Source organism: Protopterus annectens, chromosome 10.part0, assembly GCF_019279795.1.
Source record: "Protopterus annectens isolate FY-2018-M chromosome 10.part0, PAN1.0, whole genome shotgun sequence".
NCBI lineage: Eukaryota > Metazoa > Chordata > Ceratodontiformes > Protopteridae > Protopterus > Protopterus annectens.
This window is the reverse complement of record NC_056744.1, coordinates 374150975-374169282: the sequence shown is the minus strand read 5'-3', so window position 1 is coordinate 374169282 and position 18308 is coordinate 374150975. Positions and strand designations below refer to the sequence as shown.

Here is an 18308-nt window from a genome sequence, read left to right as displayed (position 1 = left end):
ATGTAGATGTTAGTGTATTCGCTGTCAGTCCGGGTTACCCACCCGCCATCCCCCTTTTGTATACCTTTTTCTTTCCTTCACTATACTCTAAAGCCTTTGTGGTGCATTTGCTTTTAATTGAAGGTAAAGTTTATGCTTCTGCTGCATGTTTTATACCCCTGACGTCATGGAAGAGGAGACCGCAACCAACGCAGGACCCAAGACTTGGTTATTCAGGCCGACTGAGGGTAACCTGCCAGCAGATTACCCAAATGTAATGACTGCAACAGTGAATACACTCGAACATCTACATTTATGGTAAGTGTACAATGCTGTACTTTCTCACCAGGAGGATCACTGGCCTCAAGCAGATGCCCTATGCAGCTTGACTGAAGAAACTCAAGCTGTACTCTGTTGCTTACCGCCTACTCAGAGGTGATCTCTGCCTGACCTACAAGGCCGTGTCCAACCCAGAATTGATGGACATGCTCCACCTAAAGAAAACCATATCCCCTCGAGCCACACGCTCCAGTGATCTAAACCTCACCACAACAATAAATAGGACATGCTGGTGGGATAGATTCCTGTCCCAGAGACTTCCTATGCTCTGGAACAAGATTCCAATCTACATTAGACAGAGCTCTTTGCTAACCCTCTTCAAGAGAAACCTTGATGAGTGTATGGGAAACGAAGTTTACCCCAGGGGGGCACTTCAATGACTCTGCTGGACAGAGGCACAGGGAACTGATCTAAGTGGGCGGTGAAAGCCAACACATTCCGGCTAGGCTTATAAATGCTTTCGGGCAGATAGCCTAGTACCTACCCATGAATCTATATGGTTTACTGTCATAGTATTGAAGCGGACTCCGTCGATTGATCGTGTCATTAACCTATTGCTGCGAAAAGTCACAGTGCTGAATTCCGATATTGTCAAATTACATCCCAAATTTTATCTAGGAACAAGCGTTAACAGGGGTCGAGATATGGGTGAGATTTGCACTTCGACAATTTTGGAGTTTGACATGGTCACAATTAGACTTCCAGACTTTGTGCAAAGTGGATTTGACTGATTCCACCTCATCATTAGCCCCTCTCCCCCCAAAGGACCAATCACAGTAGCAGTAGATTGCCAGGCACCCAGTATTACTGCTGCACAGGTTAAAACAGCACTGTCCAAGGCCAGGAATACAGCTTCTATGGGACCTGACAATATCCCTGGCTGTGTTCTACATGAACTACAGAGTGAACCGGTACCTCACCTATGTGCCATATTCAGTCACAGCCTTACCTCAGGTTTTTTCCCTACCAAGTGGCGCACTGCTACAGTAATCCCTCTCCTCAAAGGAGGAGTGACTGCAGACCCTGGGAACTCTCGCCCATTAGCCTGACAAGTCTTATATGCAAAGCTATGGAACGCATAATCATGGACCTAATAAACAAGGATATAGGGAATCTCCAAACTCTGGATCCCACACAGTTTGGCTTTGAGAAATGTATATCATGCCTGCTCAACCTTGTCAATTTTTTTGAGTCTGGTACCAGAGCTGTGGATGAAGGCAAGGTGGTTCGTACAGCCTACCTTGATCTGGCCAAGGCCTTACCATTCTCCACTCAGGAATCATAGAAAAACTCTCTAAGCTAGGCATCAACTCCTATATCACTAATTGGGTTGCAAACTGGCTCACAGAACCCACAGTGTGAAAGTAGCCTATTCCAAGTCAGACAGCCGACCAGTCACAAGCGAGTCCCACAGGGTTCGGTTCTGGGTACTTGTTTATCTACTTCTCTAAAGGACTCTGGCTAGCAAAGGTCACAGACGATTGCAAGTTGGGAGCCATAATTCCCCAAGTGATGTTGACATCCTACAGAAAGGCCTCACTGAGACCAATGACTGGTATCAGAACTATGGCCTTAAGCTCAATGCCAAAAAAATGTCATCCCCTTTGGGAAAAACCCGGTTCCCATGAATTACCATGTCAATGGTAGTCCACTGAATACAGTAGACGTCATAAGAGATTTGGGAACACAGGTTGACAGCAACCTCTTTTGACCAACACATTGCCACTGTGGTCAGAAAGTTCTGTGTGACACATCTCATTACTAAGGGTTTTGCATCCTGGAAGAAAGAGGTAATTGTCTCCCTCTACTATTCCCTCATTAGGCCAGTCAATCGAGTACAATGCCCCATTTGCCATTTACCTCTCTAGACACTTAACAGCAACTGGAGAGGCTGCAAACGTACCTCACAGAGGATCCTAGGCCTTAAACACTTGTCCTGTATGAACCGACTGAAACTCCAACCATTCTTTGTCTCATATTGCCTACTTAGAGGCGATCTCTGCTTGACTTACAAAGCCATGTCTGACCCAGCTCTGTTAGAAATGCTACATCTAAAGAAATCCCAATCCCTCCGCACTATACATGCTCCAGAGACCTAAACCTTATTACCACAATCAACAGAACAAGTTGGAGGGACAGGTTCATAACCCAGAGACTGCCCATGCTATGGAATAGGCTTCCCATACATGTCAAGTGGAGCGCCTCACTGGCCTCCTTCAAGAGAAATCTTGAGTGGATGGGAAATAGAAAATTCACCCTGGGGATCACTCCAGTGGCTCTACTCGACAGAGGCACTGGGAACCAAGGTCAGGTGCCACGATTCCATCGGCTAGACTTGCAAAGACTCCAGGGCCATTAGCCTAGAACACACCTATAAACCATGTAATGTGTGTGTGTATATAGATATATACATATATGTATATATGTGTATATATATATATATATATATATATATATATATATGTATATGTGTATATATATATATATATATATATATATATGTATATGTATATATGTATATAAATAAATAAAACATTTTAATTTTTTTTTTTTTTACATTTTTATATAAATAAATAAAACATTTTAATATATATATATATATATATATATATATATATATATATATATATATAGTTTCCATATATGGGTCTACTTTCATTCACTGAGAACACATTTCACTGAATTTCAGCTTGCTTGCACCAAATCGCTGAAAGCTCAGTTTACTGGAAACTCATTTCACTGAATGTAAGTACTGACAGTGTGTAGAGTATTGTAAGGCTAGTAATACGTATATGCCCTTTTTCCCACTGTAGTACGATGCTAAAGTTAGTATATATAGTTGGGGGCTGTGGGGGGGGGGTGCAGCCCCCACCTAGTTTAGTTTTATATTTATAAATCTCATTTCACTGAAAAGTAACAATATAAAATGAACTAGGTGGGGAGGGGTCCCCCCACACTCCCCACCTAACTATATATACTAATTCCAGGACGTTTTACTTGCCTTGCAGTGCTAAACACACTGCCAGTACTTACATTCAGTGAAATGAGTTTTCAGTAATTTTAGCTTTCAATGATTTTGTGTGGGTGAATTGTAATTTAGTGAAACATGTTTTCAGTGAATGAAAGTAGATGTAGATATATGGATATATATATATGGATATATAGATATGTATATAAAAAAACCTCAGCTTGCCCATTGAATTAAAAAAAAAAAAAAAAAAATTACTGCAGTTTAAAAAAAAAATGGCATGTAGCTTTTCAAAGCTTGAATGGTCTGTGTTTTAAGTATTGATCCCTTCTTGAATCTTTCATGCCTTCAGTTGCATACTTTTGAGCTTTTATTTGTGTCCTTTAAGTTTGTATTTCATAAGCTACCCTTTAGCGAGACCTCTTCCACTGAAGGTATTTGCCACATTAAAATAAAGTGTATGCAAGTATTAATTTCTAACTGAGCGCATACATCCTGAATATTTTTTTCTTTTGCAGGAGGCATGAGCTATAGGATCCTTCCTCTGCATTCTCAGATTCCCCGTGAAGAACAGCGTAGAGTGTTTGATAATGTGCCACCCGGTGTTACTAAGGTGATGAGAGTTTAATTTCTTTATTGCTTGGTTATGTTGCAATACTGGTCATGGTTGGCGGTATGAGGACTGCCATGGTAAAGTGGCTGTTAGGCATTTTTTCTTAGCTGGTCCTGGTATCCTGAATATTTGTCTCCTAGATGTCTTTTTGTCACAGTTGATGTCCTTCCATTCCTATGTTACAGTATTCTAAGTGTGGTATTTCCTGTCCTCGGGCGACTAGTATGTCTGCTTCTATACAAAAGCTTCAGTTTGGTTGTTGCAGTGTGCGTGGGACGTCACACGTAGGGCTATAAACCAGGGGCGTTAAACGTGACGTCTGCATGCCCAATCCTCGGAACTTTTCAGCCGCAGACATTCGCATTGTACAATCACCTCTTCACAGCTGTCACACCTTAAAGATAAGTAGCCCATTGGCTTTCTAATTTTCTTATTTTTGACTATTGTTCTAGCTAATGCTTGGTTGTTTTAGCTTTTAGCTGATGTCAAGGGAAAAAGGAAAGTGCCAATGCGGGCGCCAGATACCCCATAAGGACACCCATGACTGGTGTGTTTTTTTTGCCTAGGCTGGGAACACGGTCACTCCACCTGTGCTGTTTGTCACTAGTTTGTGCCTAAGACCTTGCACAGCCGTCTAGCTGCGTTAAATCTCTACCTGGAGAACTAGTGCCTTAAGCGGTTAGCCCTTAGGATGGATCCTGCATCGGAGGCCGCATCCGAACCTTCGTGCAAGAAGGCCAAGGTTCCTGGGCCTTCTTTGCCTGCCGTTCCGAACACACTGCCAACTGCTGATCTAGGAGTTGTGTCCCGCTCAGAGGATCAGTCGATTGCAGCAATGTCCCTCAAGGAGGTCGTGTCGCAGCCAACGACCGGCACATCCTCGGAGCTCTTTCAGACATCGACTCCCATCAATGTCGAGGGAGAACCATTTTCTGTGGTACCTCTGACAGGGATCCAGACCTCAGATGTACTAATCTCCAGAATCGAGACCAGGCCACTCTCTACTTCCTCTCTGGCCAAAAAGAAGCAGAAAATTAAGTACAACCTCCACTTCAGAAGTCATACTGGATTGGCAGGCCTTCACTTCTGTCATCCAGGCCTTTATGGCCCTCAGGCCTTCAGCCTCAGCCACCTCCACCATGCCTCTTCTGAGCCCTAGGCCTCTCTCTCTGCTTCTTCCCTAACATCCATGACCCCACGAGTCAGGGAAGAACGTGACTCTTCTTTGCCATCAGAAGAGTTCATTTCTTATGTTTCACAGATTGCCTCCCCCCAGGAATATTACTCTCCAGATGAGGAATCTGTGGAGGGGGACTCTCCCTCTGAGGACATTACTTTTAGCGAGACCATCACCAAGATGGATTACTTTAAATGGGATACTTCCCAAATGACTAACACCCAAAAAAGGTACTTTGAACTGCTGCAAGTGGAATCACCCTCCACTTCAGCAGTTCCCGCTGTTCTGCCTGCTTGCTTGGATGCCTTTAATGCGGCCTCTAACGCCTCTGACTCCCAGTCTTCGGCCCCTAAGCATCCTGACCACTTCTGTAAAGTACCAGAGGACCACAAATTCCTAGTTAAGCCACCCTTAGCCAACCCAGCTTTTATTGCCACCACGGCAGGTAAGCAATCTAGGCTGCTGTCCTCTGCCTCCCTACTACCCACTGACAAAGAGAGTAAGTACATCGATAGGATGGGGAAGAAGGTATACACTTTCTACTTTGGCTTTCAGAGCCATAAATGATCAGACCCCACATGACTACGTATGCATTAGACTTGGTCTCTCAAGCCTCGTCCATGCTGGCATCTTTGCCTGACAGTCCCAGTAAGATGGACACCTCAGCCAAACTTTCCTTGGCCCAAAAGGTAGCCAGACAATTCCATCTGATGCATCTACGGTGCTGCAGAAGCATCTGCCAGGTCTGCAGTGTCTGCTTCGGCTGAGGGAGGTACTCATGGCTAAGACTCCAGAACTAAAATCCTGGACGCCCCTCTGGACCCCAGTGTAGTTTTTGGAAAACAATCTGCTGACCTCTTTAAAAATATACAAGAGAAATGCAAAACTCCAGGACATCAAGCACCTGGTGGTGTCGTCCATCCCCAAGTATTGTAGGAACTACCCTGCTAAGGCCACGTTTGTGAGACTTGCACCACAGCCCTCCTCTTCCATGTCCAGGAGAGGAGCTAGAAGACCTACCAACTCCACATCCTTTGCTCTGCCACAGCAACCCAAACAGCCCTTTCAGGACAGAGGAGAGGCCCCTGTAATGCGTGACTGCCTCGCCCTCCTCCCCCTCTCAGCCCACCTTTCCCACTGTATCCTCCTTTGGCAGTCCATCTCTCCAGACTAGTGGGTCTTAAACATTGTCCAAAAAGGGTACTTCATATCATGGAAAGAGAAGCCACCCAGAAGAGGCATCCCTCTCCTCCCCAAAAAACAGGCCCATCGCATGCCACAAATTCTGGCAGACATTTTAAAGCTAGGTATCCTAGAACCTGTACCTCCAGGACAGGAAGGAAAGGGGTTTTACACCCGTCTCTTCTGGTCCCCAAAAAAGATGGCCCCTGGTGACCCATGTCCTTTCTAAACCTACATCTTTAGATACCCTCCTTCAAAATGCTCTCTCCCCACCCAGCTGCCTCCAGTCAAGGCTTTTATGGCCACCCTGGACCTAAAGGAAGCCTACCTGCACATACCCATCAGGAATTCCCATAGACAATTTCTACGTTTCTCTGGGCCCTTCCTCTCATTTCCAATTTGCTGCTTTTCCCTTTGGTTTATCCACAGCCCCTCGGATCTTTACAAAGTGCCTAGCCTCAGCCAGTGCCTTCTGCAAAACTCAGGTGATCCAGATTTGCCCTGATCTGGACAACACCCTGATTCTTGCAGAGTCCAGGGATGCTCTATCGAAGCATCTATATTTCACCATGTCCCTTCTGTAGAACCTAGGATTCGCCATCAACCTCCTCACATCCCCTCTAATCCCAAGCCAGGAGAAGATCTTCCTCGGCTGCAGAATCGGAACAGACGCAATGAAGGCCTTTCTCCCACAGGGCAAGGTTCTGTCCTTAACTTCCCACTTCCAGGATGCTCTACTATCCCAAAAGGTGATGGCAAGGAAATTTCTTTGTTGCCTGAATTAAATGGCAGCAACCATCCCCATGCTGTACCACTGGCAAGAATGCACATGAGCAAGCTGCACTGGTTCCTGAAGAACATCTGGCCCCAACACCTACATCCCCTAGAGCAGGCCATTCCCCGTCTGAAAACAGAAATCAGCTGGTGGATCCAGCAAGTGCAGTTGAACCCAGGACTCACACTACAACCTCCCACCCCAACCCAAGTTATATATACAGATACCTCAGATTCAGGTTGGGGAGCAACTCTGGCCTCTTGCAGGATTCAGGGAAAAATGGCATCCCTTTCTTCAGGCCAAATACATCAACATCCGGGAAATGACAGCAGTTTTCTTAACCCTAAAGACCCCCTTCTGGTTCCAGGGGTGCTCCAGATTGACACTGACAACACCACGGTGATGTGTTATCTCAACAAGCATTGAGGAACAAAGGCTTATCAGCTGTGCAGTCTATCCTTGCTGATATGGGACTTCGCCTGCATGACTAAGTTGAGACGAGAGGCTGTCTTCATTCGCTCACAGGACAACCACCAAGCAGATCTCTTGAGCAGGACCTCCTCTCCTCAGCACGAATGGATGCTGAACAGGGTGGTAGTCCACCGGTGGGGTGCTCCACAAATAGACTAGTTTGCCTCCCCCCAGAACAGGCAACTGCAAAACTTCTGCTCAAAACCCCACTTCCCTCTAGCATGGAGTGTGGACGCTTTCAGCATCTCTTGAGAGGGGAAGTTCCTTTATGCCTTCCCCCCCATTTCCACTGATTCAGAAAATCCTCCTGAAAATTCAGAAGGATAAACCAAGTGACTCCTTACTGGCCAAGGCAGCACTGGTTCCACCTTCACAAACTAGCCAAGGGCAATCACTTCAAGTTATACAAGGTGGACCTACTGACACAAGACAAAGGAACTTTCCTACAACCTCACTTAAAGATGTTCTCTGTCTCTGTGGGTGATAAACTTTTGATCCCTTTCAGACACCCCTACAAAGAGGATGTGCTTTCATTCCTAAGGGAGGCAAGGAAACTTACCACCAGAAAATCTTACCTGGCTAAGTGGGAAATATTTGCAAAATGGTGTCTGCAAAAGGTAATGGACCCTAGCTCCAGTTCCCCTGGGTCTAAACTACTTGTGTCAGTTGATAAAAAGTGGCCTTTCTTATTCTCCTGTAAAAGTACACCTCTCGGCCATATCAGCCTGCCTGCCCCTGGAAACCCCCTTGCTGGCCAGGCTCGATGTAAAGCTCTAAGGGGTCTTGCACATGAGACAACCGAGGGAAGCTATCCCCCCACCTTGGTACCTTAACTACATCTTCAAGAAATTAACCCAACATCCCTTTGAACCTGTCGGGCCTCCTTACATGGAAGACTGTCCTCCTGGTAGCTATCACTTCAGCCAGAAGTGTCAGAATTGCAGGCTTTAATGCCCCCCCCCCCCCACACACACACACACACACACATACACCATCTTCCACAAAGATAGGGTGTCCCTGCGAACCAATTCCTCCTTTATGTCTAAGGTGGTCAGTGACCTCTCTTAACCAGTCCTTTCATCTGCCCACCTTTTTCCCCCTCGCCCACTAACGAAGGGGAGAGGCAGCTGCTCTCCCTGGACGTGCATAGACAACTTAGATTTTACCTGGACAAGACCAAGGCCATCAAAGTCTGACCAGCTGTCTACTTCCACCCCCAGAGCCCTGGGCTTGGCAGTCTTCAAGCAAAGTATTGCATGCTGGATCAGGAAAGCTGTTTTTCTGCTACTCCCACCATGGAAAGACACCCCAAGGGGAATCGAAGCCAGTTCCACTAGAGCTGTGGCCACCTCACGGGCCTTCCTGAAAGACCTAGACACAGCATCCATTTTGGAAGCAGCCACTTTGGCCACTATCCACACTTTCACCAAGCATTACAAGTTGGACCAAATTTCCAGAGCTAGGACAGGATTCGCCAGGGCAAACCTGCTGGATTTTGTAGAACCCTTTTCATCTACCACCACCCTCTCATCCTCTTAAACTGTTGTACGCTCCCACACCTAGAATACTGCAACATAGGAACAGAAGGACATAGAATAGTTTTGTAAAATGTTACCGTAACCATAGATGTCCTTCTCTTCCATGTTGCAGTATTCCTTCCTTCCCACCTCCCAAGTCTTATTCCTTACCTGCATTACCTACATTTCAGTAGGACTCAATGTCATATACCTGTAAACAACTGGCATTCCTCCTGCTGGGCCTTATTCTCTGCCTGCTGGCCTTCAAGTTCTGAGGATTGTGCGTGCGGAAGTCAGATTTAAGGCCCCTGGTTTATGGCCTTACGTATGACGTCCCACTCATACTGCAACAGCCAAACTGAAGCTTTTCTATAGTAGCCGACATACAAGTTGCCTGAGGGCAGGAAATCCCACACCTAGAATACTGCAGCATGGAAGGGAAGGACATCTATGGTTATGGTAAGATTTTACCCAACTTCTTAAGTTTCTTCAACAATTTGTCCCTCTCTGTGTAACTCATCCTGTTAGTTAGATGCATATTCTGTCACTCTTGTTTAGCTGCAGATGTTCTTTGTGTTTCACTGTTGCAGTCATCACACTTGGGTTATCTGCCTGCAGGTAGCCTTCAGTTGGCCCGAATACCAGAGTTTTGGGATTTCTGCGTCTTATGCGGTCGCCTCTTCCATGACATTAGGTCGTCAGGGATATAAAACATGCAGCCGACGCCATTACATCAGATTTTCTTAACACACAGGAGCCTGAAGCAGAAGCTGCTATCAAGTGCTGGTCGGCCGCTACCTGATATTTCCATTCGAGTTTCAAACCTGAAGTCTTCTAACGCTAAGTACCCAGTTGGGGATGCTTTTTTCTTGCTCTAACCGATGTCAGAAAAAGTTAACAGTTGTCTTGTCTGTGGAAAGCAAATACCTCACAGAGATTTTCATTCTTACTGCGTCACCTGTTTAAGCCCAGACCACGATGTTTCTCTCTGTTGGTTTTGTATCTTGTTCGACGCTCGAACGATTTGTCATCAGTCTATCTTTGTCGCTAAATTCTTTCGCTCTCGTTCTCCGTATTCTGAAATGGCTTCAGTAAGCCATCCGACTACTGATCTTGCGAAAAAACGTAAGGAAAAGACAGACTTCATAGGTCTAAAACTGCCGACGACGCTTCTGTTAAGCTAGTCGCCAGTCCGCCGGTACTCAGTGAGGAGCTTTCAAAGCCCCTGATACCCAATTCTACAGATTCTCAGGCCTCTACTGAGACCCATTCGGAGTCCGGTATGCCTCGAGATTGTTCTTCGACTATGGAACCTGCGGATGTCTCTACCTTGGATGGGTCTGGAGCTGCTATGCAGGCACTGGCTTCTGAGGGTATATTAAGACCCTCCGATGTTCGTATTAAACTGACTACTTCGTTTTTTACTAAAACTACCAAATTTCTCAGGCCCGGAGTTCACACTACACCTAGGAAACCGACCACCAAAGCACATTCTCAAGCTCCCATACCTCAGAAACAAATGCTTAGAATGGCTGAAGACCTTATTACTTTAATTAGGGGAAGCCAGCCTTCCCCCTCTAAAAGACATATTGATTTTCCTTCTTATTCTACAGACCGTGAGTCCAATGACACTGACCCCTCTGATTACCAGGACATACCCTTTTCCACCTATGAGGATTCAGATGCAGAGGATTCCATTCCCTCTGCCTCCCCTCCAGAGGACTTTTCTTTCGGTGAAACCTTGCATATCCTAAGAGAGCATTTCCACTGGGAATGCCAGGAATACCCTCAGTCCAAAAAGAGACTCAGGGAATTTTTAGACTTTCCTCAGCACAGGCCTCTAGCTGTACCCCCTGTGCAGGATATTGTAGATGATGTCTTCATGGAATAAAGTCTTATCCCTGCTACTTTACCTCCAGCTCCTAGAAAGCCGGACAGATACTACAAAGTACTTGACTCTCACAAATTTCTCTCTAAAAAATCCTACTTCGGATCCAGAGACCATTTCCCAGGGACCTAAAGGTATTAAGGCTACTACAGCCAAAAACCCTACCCCTTCAGACAGGGATTCTAGGGCTTTAGACAGATGGGGTAAGAAGGGTATATACCTCTGCAACTCTTGCCATCAGGGCTTTAAATTGCCAGATGTTCATAGTGTTACCCTGCTGCAGTCATCACACTTGGGTTATCCTGTCGTCAGGCGGTCCCACAGTCAGCCGGAATTCCAAAGTCTTGGTCCGGCGTCAGTTGCTGTCGCTTCTTCCCTGATGTCAGTGCGCCAGGGGTATATATAATGCATCCGACACCATTTTCTTCAGTCTTTCTTGCCGCGCGGTGCCCGAAGCAGAAGCATTTCGCAAGTGCCAGTCGGCCGACTCCTGAGATTTTCGAAGTCGAATTTCAGATCCAAAGTCTTCAATAAAGCTAAGTACCCCATTGGGGAAACTTTTCTTGCCTCAGACCGATGTCAGAAAAAGTTAACAATTGTATTTCTTGTGGAAAGCAAATACCTCATAAGGATTTTCATTCTTACTACATTCCTTGCCTAGGCCCAGACCACGATGTCACTGGTTGTCGTTTTTGTGCTAGGTTTAATGAACGTACTATAAAAAGACGCTTTGATTTTGCACAACACTGCTTCGGTAGAAAATTTAACTACACTATACCGTCGGAGCAACAGACAACCGGCGTGCACAAAAAACGCAAGGATAAGGACAGGCAGCCTAAACCCAAGCCTGACTCTGAGGCCTCGGCTGGTCCGGTCTCCGGTCTTCAGTGAGGCTCTGACGCAGCCCCTGACTACCACAGATCTGGAACCTGAGACCGCTTCGGAGCTTTTGGCAGAGAGTACTAGGCCGACACAGACATTTTGTTTAGTCCCTACCGACAACACTGCTGAAAAAGATGTCGGTGCTGCAGAAACACCTTCGGTTTCTGAAGGCGTCTTCAGACAGACTACGCTCACCATAAAAACGTATCCTAAGACTAAGGCTCCTATTAAACCTAAAAAGTCTCCAGTTCAGGGCCCCATGCCTAAGAAACAGATGCTCAAAATGGCTGAAGATTTGATCTCTTTAATCAGGGGTTCCCAACCCCCACCCGACAAAAGGCCTAGACAAGAGGAAGATTATGCCTCCTCTGAACAAGTGTCTATTTTCTCAGGCTCCTCTGAGGACCAAGATTACTCCTTCTCCCCTTATGAAGATTCTGATGCTGAGGATTCTATACCCTCAGCTTCCCCTCCTGAAGACTACTCCTTTGGGGAAACTTTACACACTGAGGGAACATTTCCACTGGGAAGGTCAGGACTACTCTGACTCAAAGAAAAGGCTCAGAGAGTTTCTTTTACTCCCCCAGCACAGACCACTTGCCATCCCCCCAGTTTTAGACATTCCGGATAATGATTACTTAGAATCCAGTTTGAACCCAGATTCTCTGCCTCCTGCTTCAGCCAAACCTGACAGATACTACAGAGTGCCTGATTCCCACAAATTTCTTTATAAAAGCCCTGTTGCTGATCCAGAGACCATCTCCCAAGGTCCCAAAGGGGCTAAGGCTTCTATGGCAAAAAATCCTGTACTCTCTGAAAGGGACTCCAGAGCACTAGACAGGTGGGGGGAAAAAGGTTTACACCTCAGCCACTCTAGCCATGAGGGCACTAAATTGCCAATTTCACATGCTAAAATATCAGGAATTTCTAATGTCTCCGTTAAAACAAAAAATGAGCACACTCCCTCAACAGTCTGAATTGAAAGCAATGCCGGATCTGTTGCATGCAACTGAACAGGTGGGCAAACGTACTTTACAATGTGGGTTTGATTCTTTGGAGGCTTCCTGCAGAGCAGCTGTCACTGGGTCTGTTATACGTAGGCATGCTTGGTTAAAGGAACAAACTCTGCCTGATCATGTTAAAGCAAAGCTTCTAGATGTTCCCTTACAGCAGGATGTTCTTTTTGGAGTTAAAGCAGAAGTCGTCTTAAAGAAAATAGAGGATAAGGCAAAATCTATGCAGACAGTCAAAGATTTCCTACAGGTACAGCCCCCTCGCTTCAGCAGAAATTGGCCAACAAAAAATTGGTCCTTTCCAGCTACTGACAGACCACAGAGGGGTAAATACAGACGTCCAAGAGGCAGAGGAAAACCACAAGCCCAGTACAAACCTCGACAATGGGGCACTGCAACACAGAAGGGAGGAGAAGACTGGTCCCAAACTACCAGAAGGCAAACTCAATGACTTGCACCTCATCTGGCCAAGCAACACTCTCTTGGCAGCCCCCTTGGGAGGAAAACTCGCACTTTTTTCAGACAACTGGCACATTGTCACAAAGGACAAATGGGTCCGAGACATAATTTCACGAGGATACAGATTCCATTTCCACACCCTGCCAATGAAAAGAGGAATGCCAAACCTGCCACAAAATCAATGGGCAGAGGCACAAAAACAAATTACAGCTCTCATGGACATGAGAGCCATTCAACTGGTACCTACTCGAGAGCAAGGCCAAGGATTTTACTCGAGACTCTTTCTAGTTCCCAGAAAGGACAATGCCTGGAGACCAATTCTGGACCTTTCAGTTCTAAACACCTTCTTACAAGTACCCAAATTCAAGATGCTAACACTACAGCAGCTTCTTCCCATGTTGGGCAAGAAAGCATGGCTAGTAACGTTGGACCTCAAGGAGGCATACCTGCATGTCCCTATCAGACAAAGTTGCAGAAGATACCTCCGTTTCATTGCAGGTTCAACCCCTTACCAATTCTCTGCACTGCCCTTTGGCTTATCTACTGCGCCCAGGGTCTTCACAAAATGCCTGGCACCAGTAATTGCATACTGCAGACAGAGGAATTCAAATATACCCATACCTGGACGACTGCCTCATCCAAGCAGAAAGCAAGGACATCCTCTTGCAACATCTGGCTTTTGTAAAACATCATCTAGGTTGCCTGGGGTACACAGTAAACGAAAAGAAATCAAAACTAGTACCCTCACAAAATGACATTCGTGGGTGCCAGCTTGAATACAACGGCCCGGAAGGCTTATCTGACGCCAAACTACAACTGACTCACTATTTCAAAACAATGGCAACAAAGGCCCAACTACGTGCAAGAAAATTTCTGCAGGCCTTGGGCTTCATGGCATCTTGCATACTACTAATACTATTTGCAAAGCTGCATATGAGGAAACTACAGTGGTACCTAAAAAGCGTATGGTCACAACACAGCCACAGCTTGGACAGAATTATATTTCTCATTCCCTACCTACAACAGGAGTTTCTATGGTGGTCACAGGCATGTCACCTCAACAAGGGTCAGCCTTTCACCTTGCCCCCAGCCAGGCAAACTATGACAACAGATGCATCGGACTATGCCTGGGGGGCACACATGGCAGGACAGTGTTCAAGGCATATGGACTGCAGATCAAAGGAATCTGCACATCAATCAAAAAGAGATGCTAGTTGTACAGAATGCTCCGACAGCCTTCAAGAATCTATTACACCCTGGACAACTTACAATAAGGACGGACAACACCACAGTAATGTGGTACATAAACAAACAAGGGGGTACACACTCCTACCCTCTATGCAGGCAAGTTCACAATTCATACCACACCTTTCGGCCACCTAACCCAGAAAGAAGCACTAAAGGTGGAGGGGGGTGTCCATATTCATTAAGGATATCCACACCTCCAGGCTAGTTGCACAACATAATGCATCAGAGATTATCCAAGTGCAACTAACTCTGGGCAAGACCGCAATCCAAATTGTAGCTTGCTACAGACCCCCCACCATGCCCCAGGATTCACACTCCTCATTTCTTTTTACACTGGAAAGTATTAGGGTATAACCCAACACCCTAATAATGGGCAATTTCAACTACCCCACCATTAACTGGGAAAACTACTCGTGTACGAACTCTTTTGCTCAACGTTTTCTAGAATTCATAAATTCCAACGCCTTGGATCAACTTATTCACACCCCCACCAGGGGCAGCAATATCCTAGACCTGGTCATCACCAACATGGGAAACTGGTGTTCCACACCAGAGGTCAATTCCTCGTTGGTCAGATCCGACCATAAGCTAATCAGCCTAGACATCCACATCCCACCCCCAGCCCCAATTAGGGAAACCATCGTAAAAAGCTTCTCAAAAGCCAACTTCACACTTAAGACAGAAGTGGCAAACTTCATGACACCCATGCAGACGGACAATAGAGGTATGACTGCCGAATCCTACACAAATGCACTTTATAAGCACTTGCACGAGTGCATGGATCATGCTATCCCTAATAGAACCAAGATGTTATCCTCCAAAAAATGGAAGCCAATCTGGTGGTCCTCTGCCATAAACAAACTCCACAACAGAAGAAAGAAACTGTTGCAAAAAAGAGTAAAATCCCATGACTGGAGGAACTCCCTGGTCAACCTCGGTAAGAAGTTGAGATCCCTCATAAAATCCTCCAAAGCTAGTTACGAAAACAAAATTTCCACTGACTCTAAAGACAACCACAAAGCATTCTATAGCTATGTCAAGAATCTAAATGGGAACACTCAGATCTGCTCTGAGTTACAGCATAATGGCACTAAATATACAGAACCAACTGATATTGCCAACATCCTAGCAGATAGGTTCAGTGCTAACTTTACCCCCCTCTCACCCCCTAGAGGGCCCATCTCTATACTGGAAGAATGCAAAGTTCCTATAATCACGGCTGCACAGGTAAAAAAAAAAAAAAAAAAAAAACGCACTCCAAAGCCAAGAACACATCATCCATGGGACCTGACAATATCCCAGGCTGCGTTCTACACGAACTACAGAATAAACTGGCACCCTACCCAAGTACCATGTTCAAGCATAGCCTCACCTCAGGCGTTGTACCCACTGAATGGCGCACCGCGACAGTTATCCCACTCCACAAAGAGGGAGCCACGACGGACCCTGGGAACTACCGCCCCATTAGCCTGATGAGCCTGGTCTGAACATATCATCACGGAACTCATAAACAAAGAAATTGGTAATCTCCAAACTCTGGACCCTACTCAGTTTGGATATGTAAAAGGCAGATCATGTCTCCTAAACCCGATTGACTTCTTTGAAGCAGTCACCAAAGCCATAGATGATGGTAAAATGGTTCACACAGCTTATCTAGATCTCGCCAAGGCTTTCGACACCATCCCCCACTCTGGAATTATAGATAAGCTCACTAAACTAGGTATAAATCCCTATGTCATAAGATGGGTTGCCAACTGGCTCACGGACAGAACAGAACCCACACTGTGAAAGTAGCGGATTCCAAATCCGACATCAGACCAGTGACAAGTGGAGTACCACAGGGTTCAGTCCTGGGTCCTCTCCTGTTTGGTGTCTACTTCTCTGAAGTGCAGGCCAACACAGAAGGTCTTTGGCTAACAAAGTTTGCAGATGACTGCAAACTAGGAGCCATAATCGAAACTCCTAAAGATGTGGACAAACTACAAAAGGGCCTCACTGAGACAGATTCCTGGTGTCAAAACCATGGCCTGAAGCTCAATGCCAAAAAGTATTGTCATCCCCTTTGGTAAAAACTCTGTACCCATGAGCTACCACATAGCTGGTAGTCTACTCAATGCCGAAAATGTGATAGGAGACCTTGGGACACAGGTGGACAGTAGTCTCACCTTTTATAAACACATTGCCACAGTGGTCAGGAAATCCTTCTACATGGCTCATCTCATCACAAAAGGATTCTCATCCAGAAAGAGGTCATTGTTCCCCTCTACTAATCACTCATTAGACCCATTATAGAGTACAACATCCCTTTTGGTATGTACCTCACAAGACATCTGCAACAACTGGAAAGACCACAGAAATACCTCACAAAGAGGATTGCTGGCCTCAAACGGATGCCCTATGCAGACCGTCTAAAAAAAACTACAGCTTTACTCCATCGCATATCGCCTACTCAGGGGCGGCCTCTGCCTAACATACAAAGCTATGTCAAGCCCAGAGCTGTTGGACATGCTCCACTTAAAGAAATCCCAATCCCTCCGAGCTACACGCTCTAGGGACCTTAACCTTGTCACCACAATAAACAGAACATGCTGGAGGGATAGATTCCTGTCCCAGAGACTTCCCATACTCTGGAACAGACTACATATCTATGTCAGACAGAGCTCCTCATTAGCACTCAAGAAAAATCTTGATGATTGGATGGGAAATGGGAAATTCACCCCGGGGATCACTTCTGTGGCTCTGCTCGACAGGGGTATAGGAAAATAATTTTCTTGGGTGACAAAAACCAGGGTACATTTTTTGGCTAGGCTTGTATGTGCCCTAGGGCCGATAGCCTAGTTACCTACCTATGAACCTAATTCCTGCCAGGAAAAAAGAACACATTGGCAGACTACCTCAGCAGAAACATCATGGATCCCCACGAGTGGAAACTGGATCCACAAGTATTTGCAATGATAACCCAAAAATGGGGCCTTCCAGACATAGACCTGTTTTCCAGTCCTCAGAACTATCAGCTGATAAAATTTTGTACAAGGACACTTCACCATCAAGCTTGTAAAGTGGACGCACTCTCTTTCAGTTGGAAAAACCTGACAGTATATGCCTTCCCTCCATTGCCTCTCCTCACAAAGGTGCTTCTGAAAGTCAGAAAGGAGATACCACGACTGATACTCATAGCCCCAGACTGGCCACGCCAGCACTTGTACCCACTATTGAGGAATATGGCCCAGGGCCCACCTTGGATTTAAACACAAATTGCCCATTTGCTCACACAGCAAAACAATCAGATTCTTCACAGCCAGCTCAAAACCTTAAATCTGGCTGCATGGCAAATCACCTAAGCATCCAGCCATCTCCTGTTTCCCAAGCAGTTATGGATGTTATTCTGGAAGCTAGGAGGTCCAGCACCAGGAAGGCCTATTTGGACAAATGGAAAATGTTTTGTGCCTGGAACCAAGCTAAAGGGCAAAACACACTTCAGCCTCACATGCCTCAGATTCTACAGTATTTAACTGAGATGTTGCACAAAGGACTTTCTTTTTCTTCCATTAAAATCCACGCATCGGCTATTTCAGTCCACTACAACACGGATCCACCCTTATTTTCGCATCCACTTCTAAGGCAGTTCCTCAGAGGTGCAAAAAACATTAGGCCCCCCAGGAGAGCACCTACACCAACATGGGACCTCAATTTTGTTCTGGAAAAACTTACGTTACCTCCCTTTGAACCAGCTTTCTCTGCAGATCTACAGTTTCTATCATGGAAGACTGCCCTGCTGCTAGCAATAACTTCAGCTA

General features: G+C 45.8%; 1 protein-coding gene across 1 annotated transcript in view; it reads left to right on the top strand.

Annotated features, from left to right (window-relative positions):
- Positions 1-18308, top strand: part of DHX9 (DExH-box helicase 9) — a 1660482-nt gene that overhangs the window by 945793 nt on the left and 696381 nt on the right. The window contains exon 16 of the mRNA XM_044086769.1: positions 3805-3899. Within this exon, the coding sequence (XP_043942704.1) occupies positions 3805-3899 (95 nt within the window). The remainder of the gene's footprint in view (positions 1-3804; positions 3900-18308) is intronic.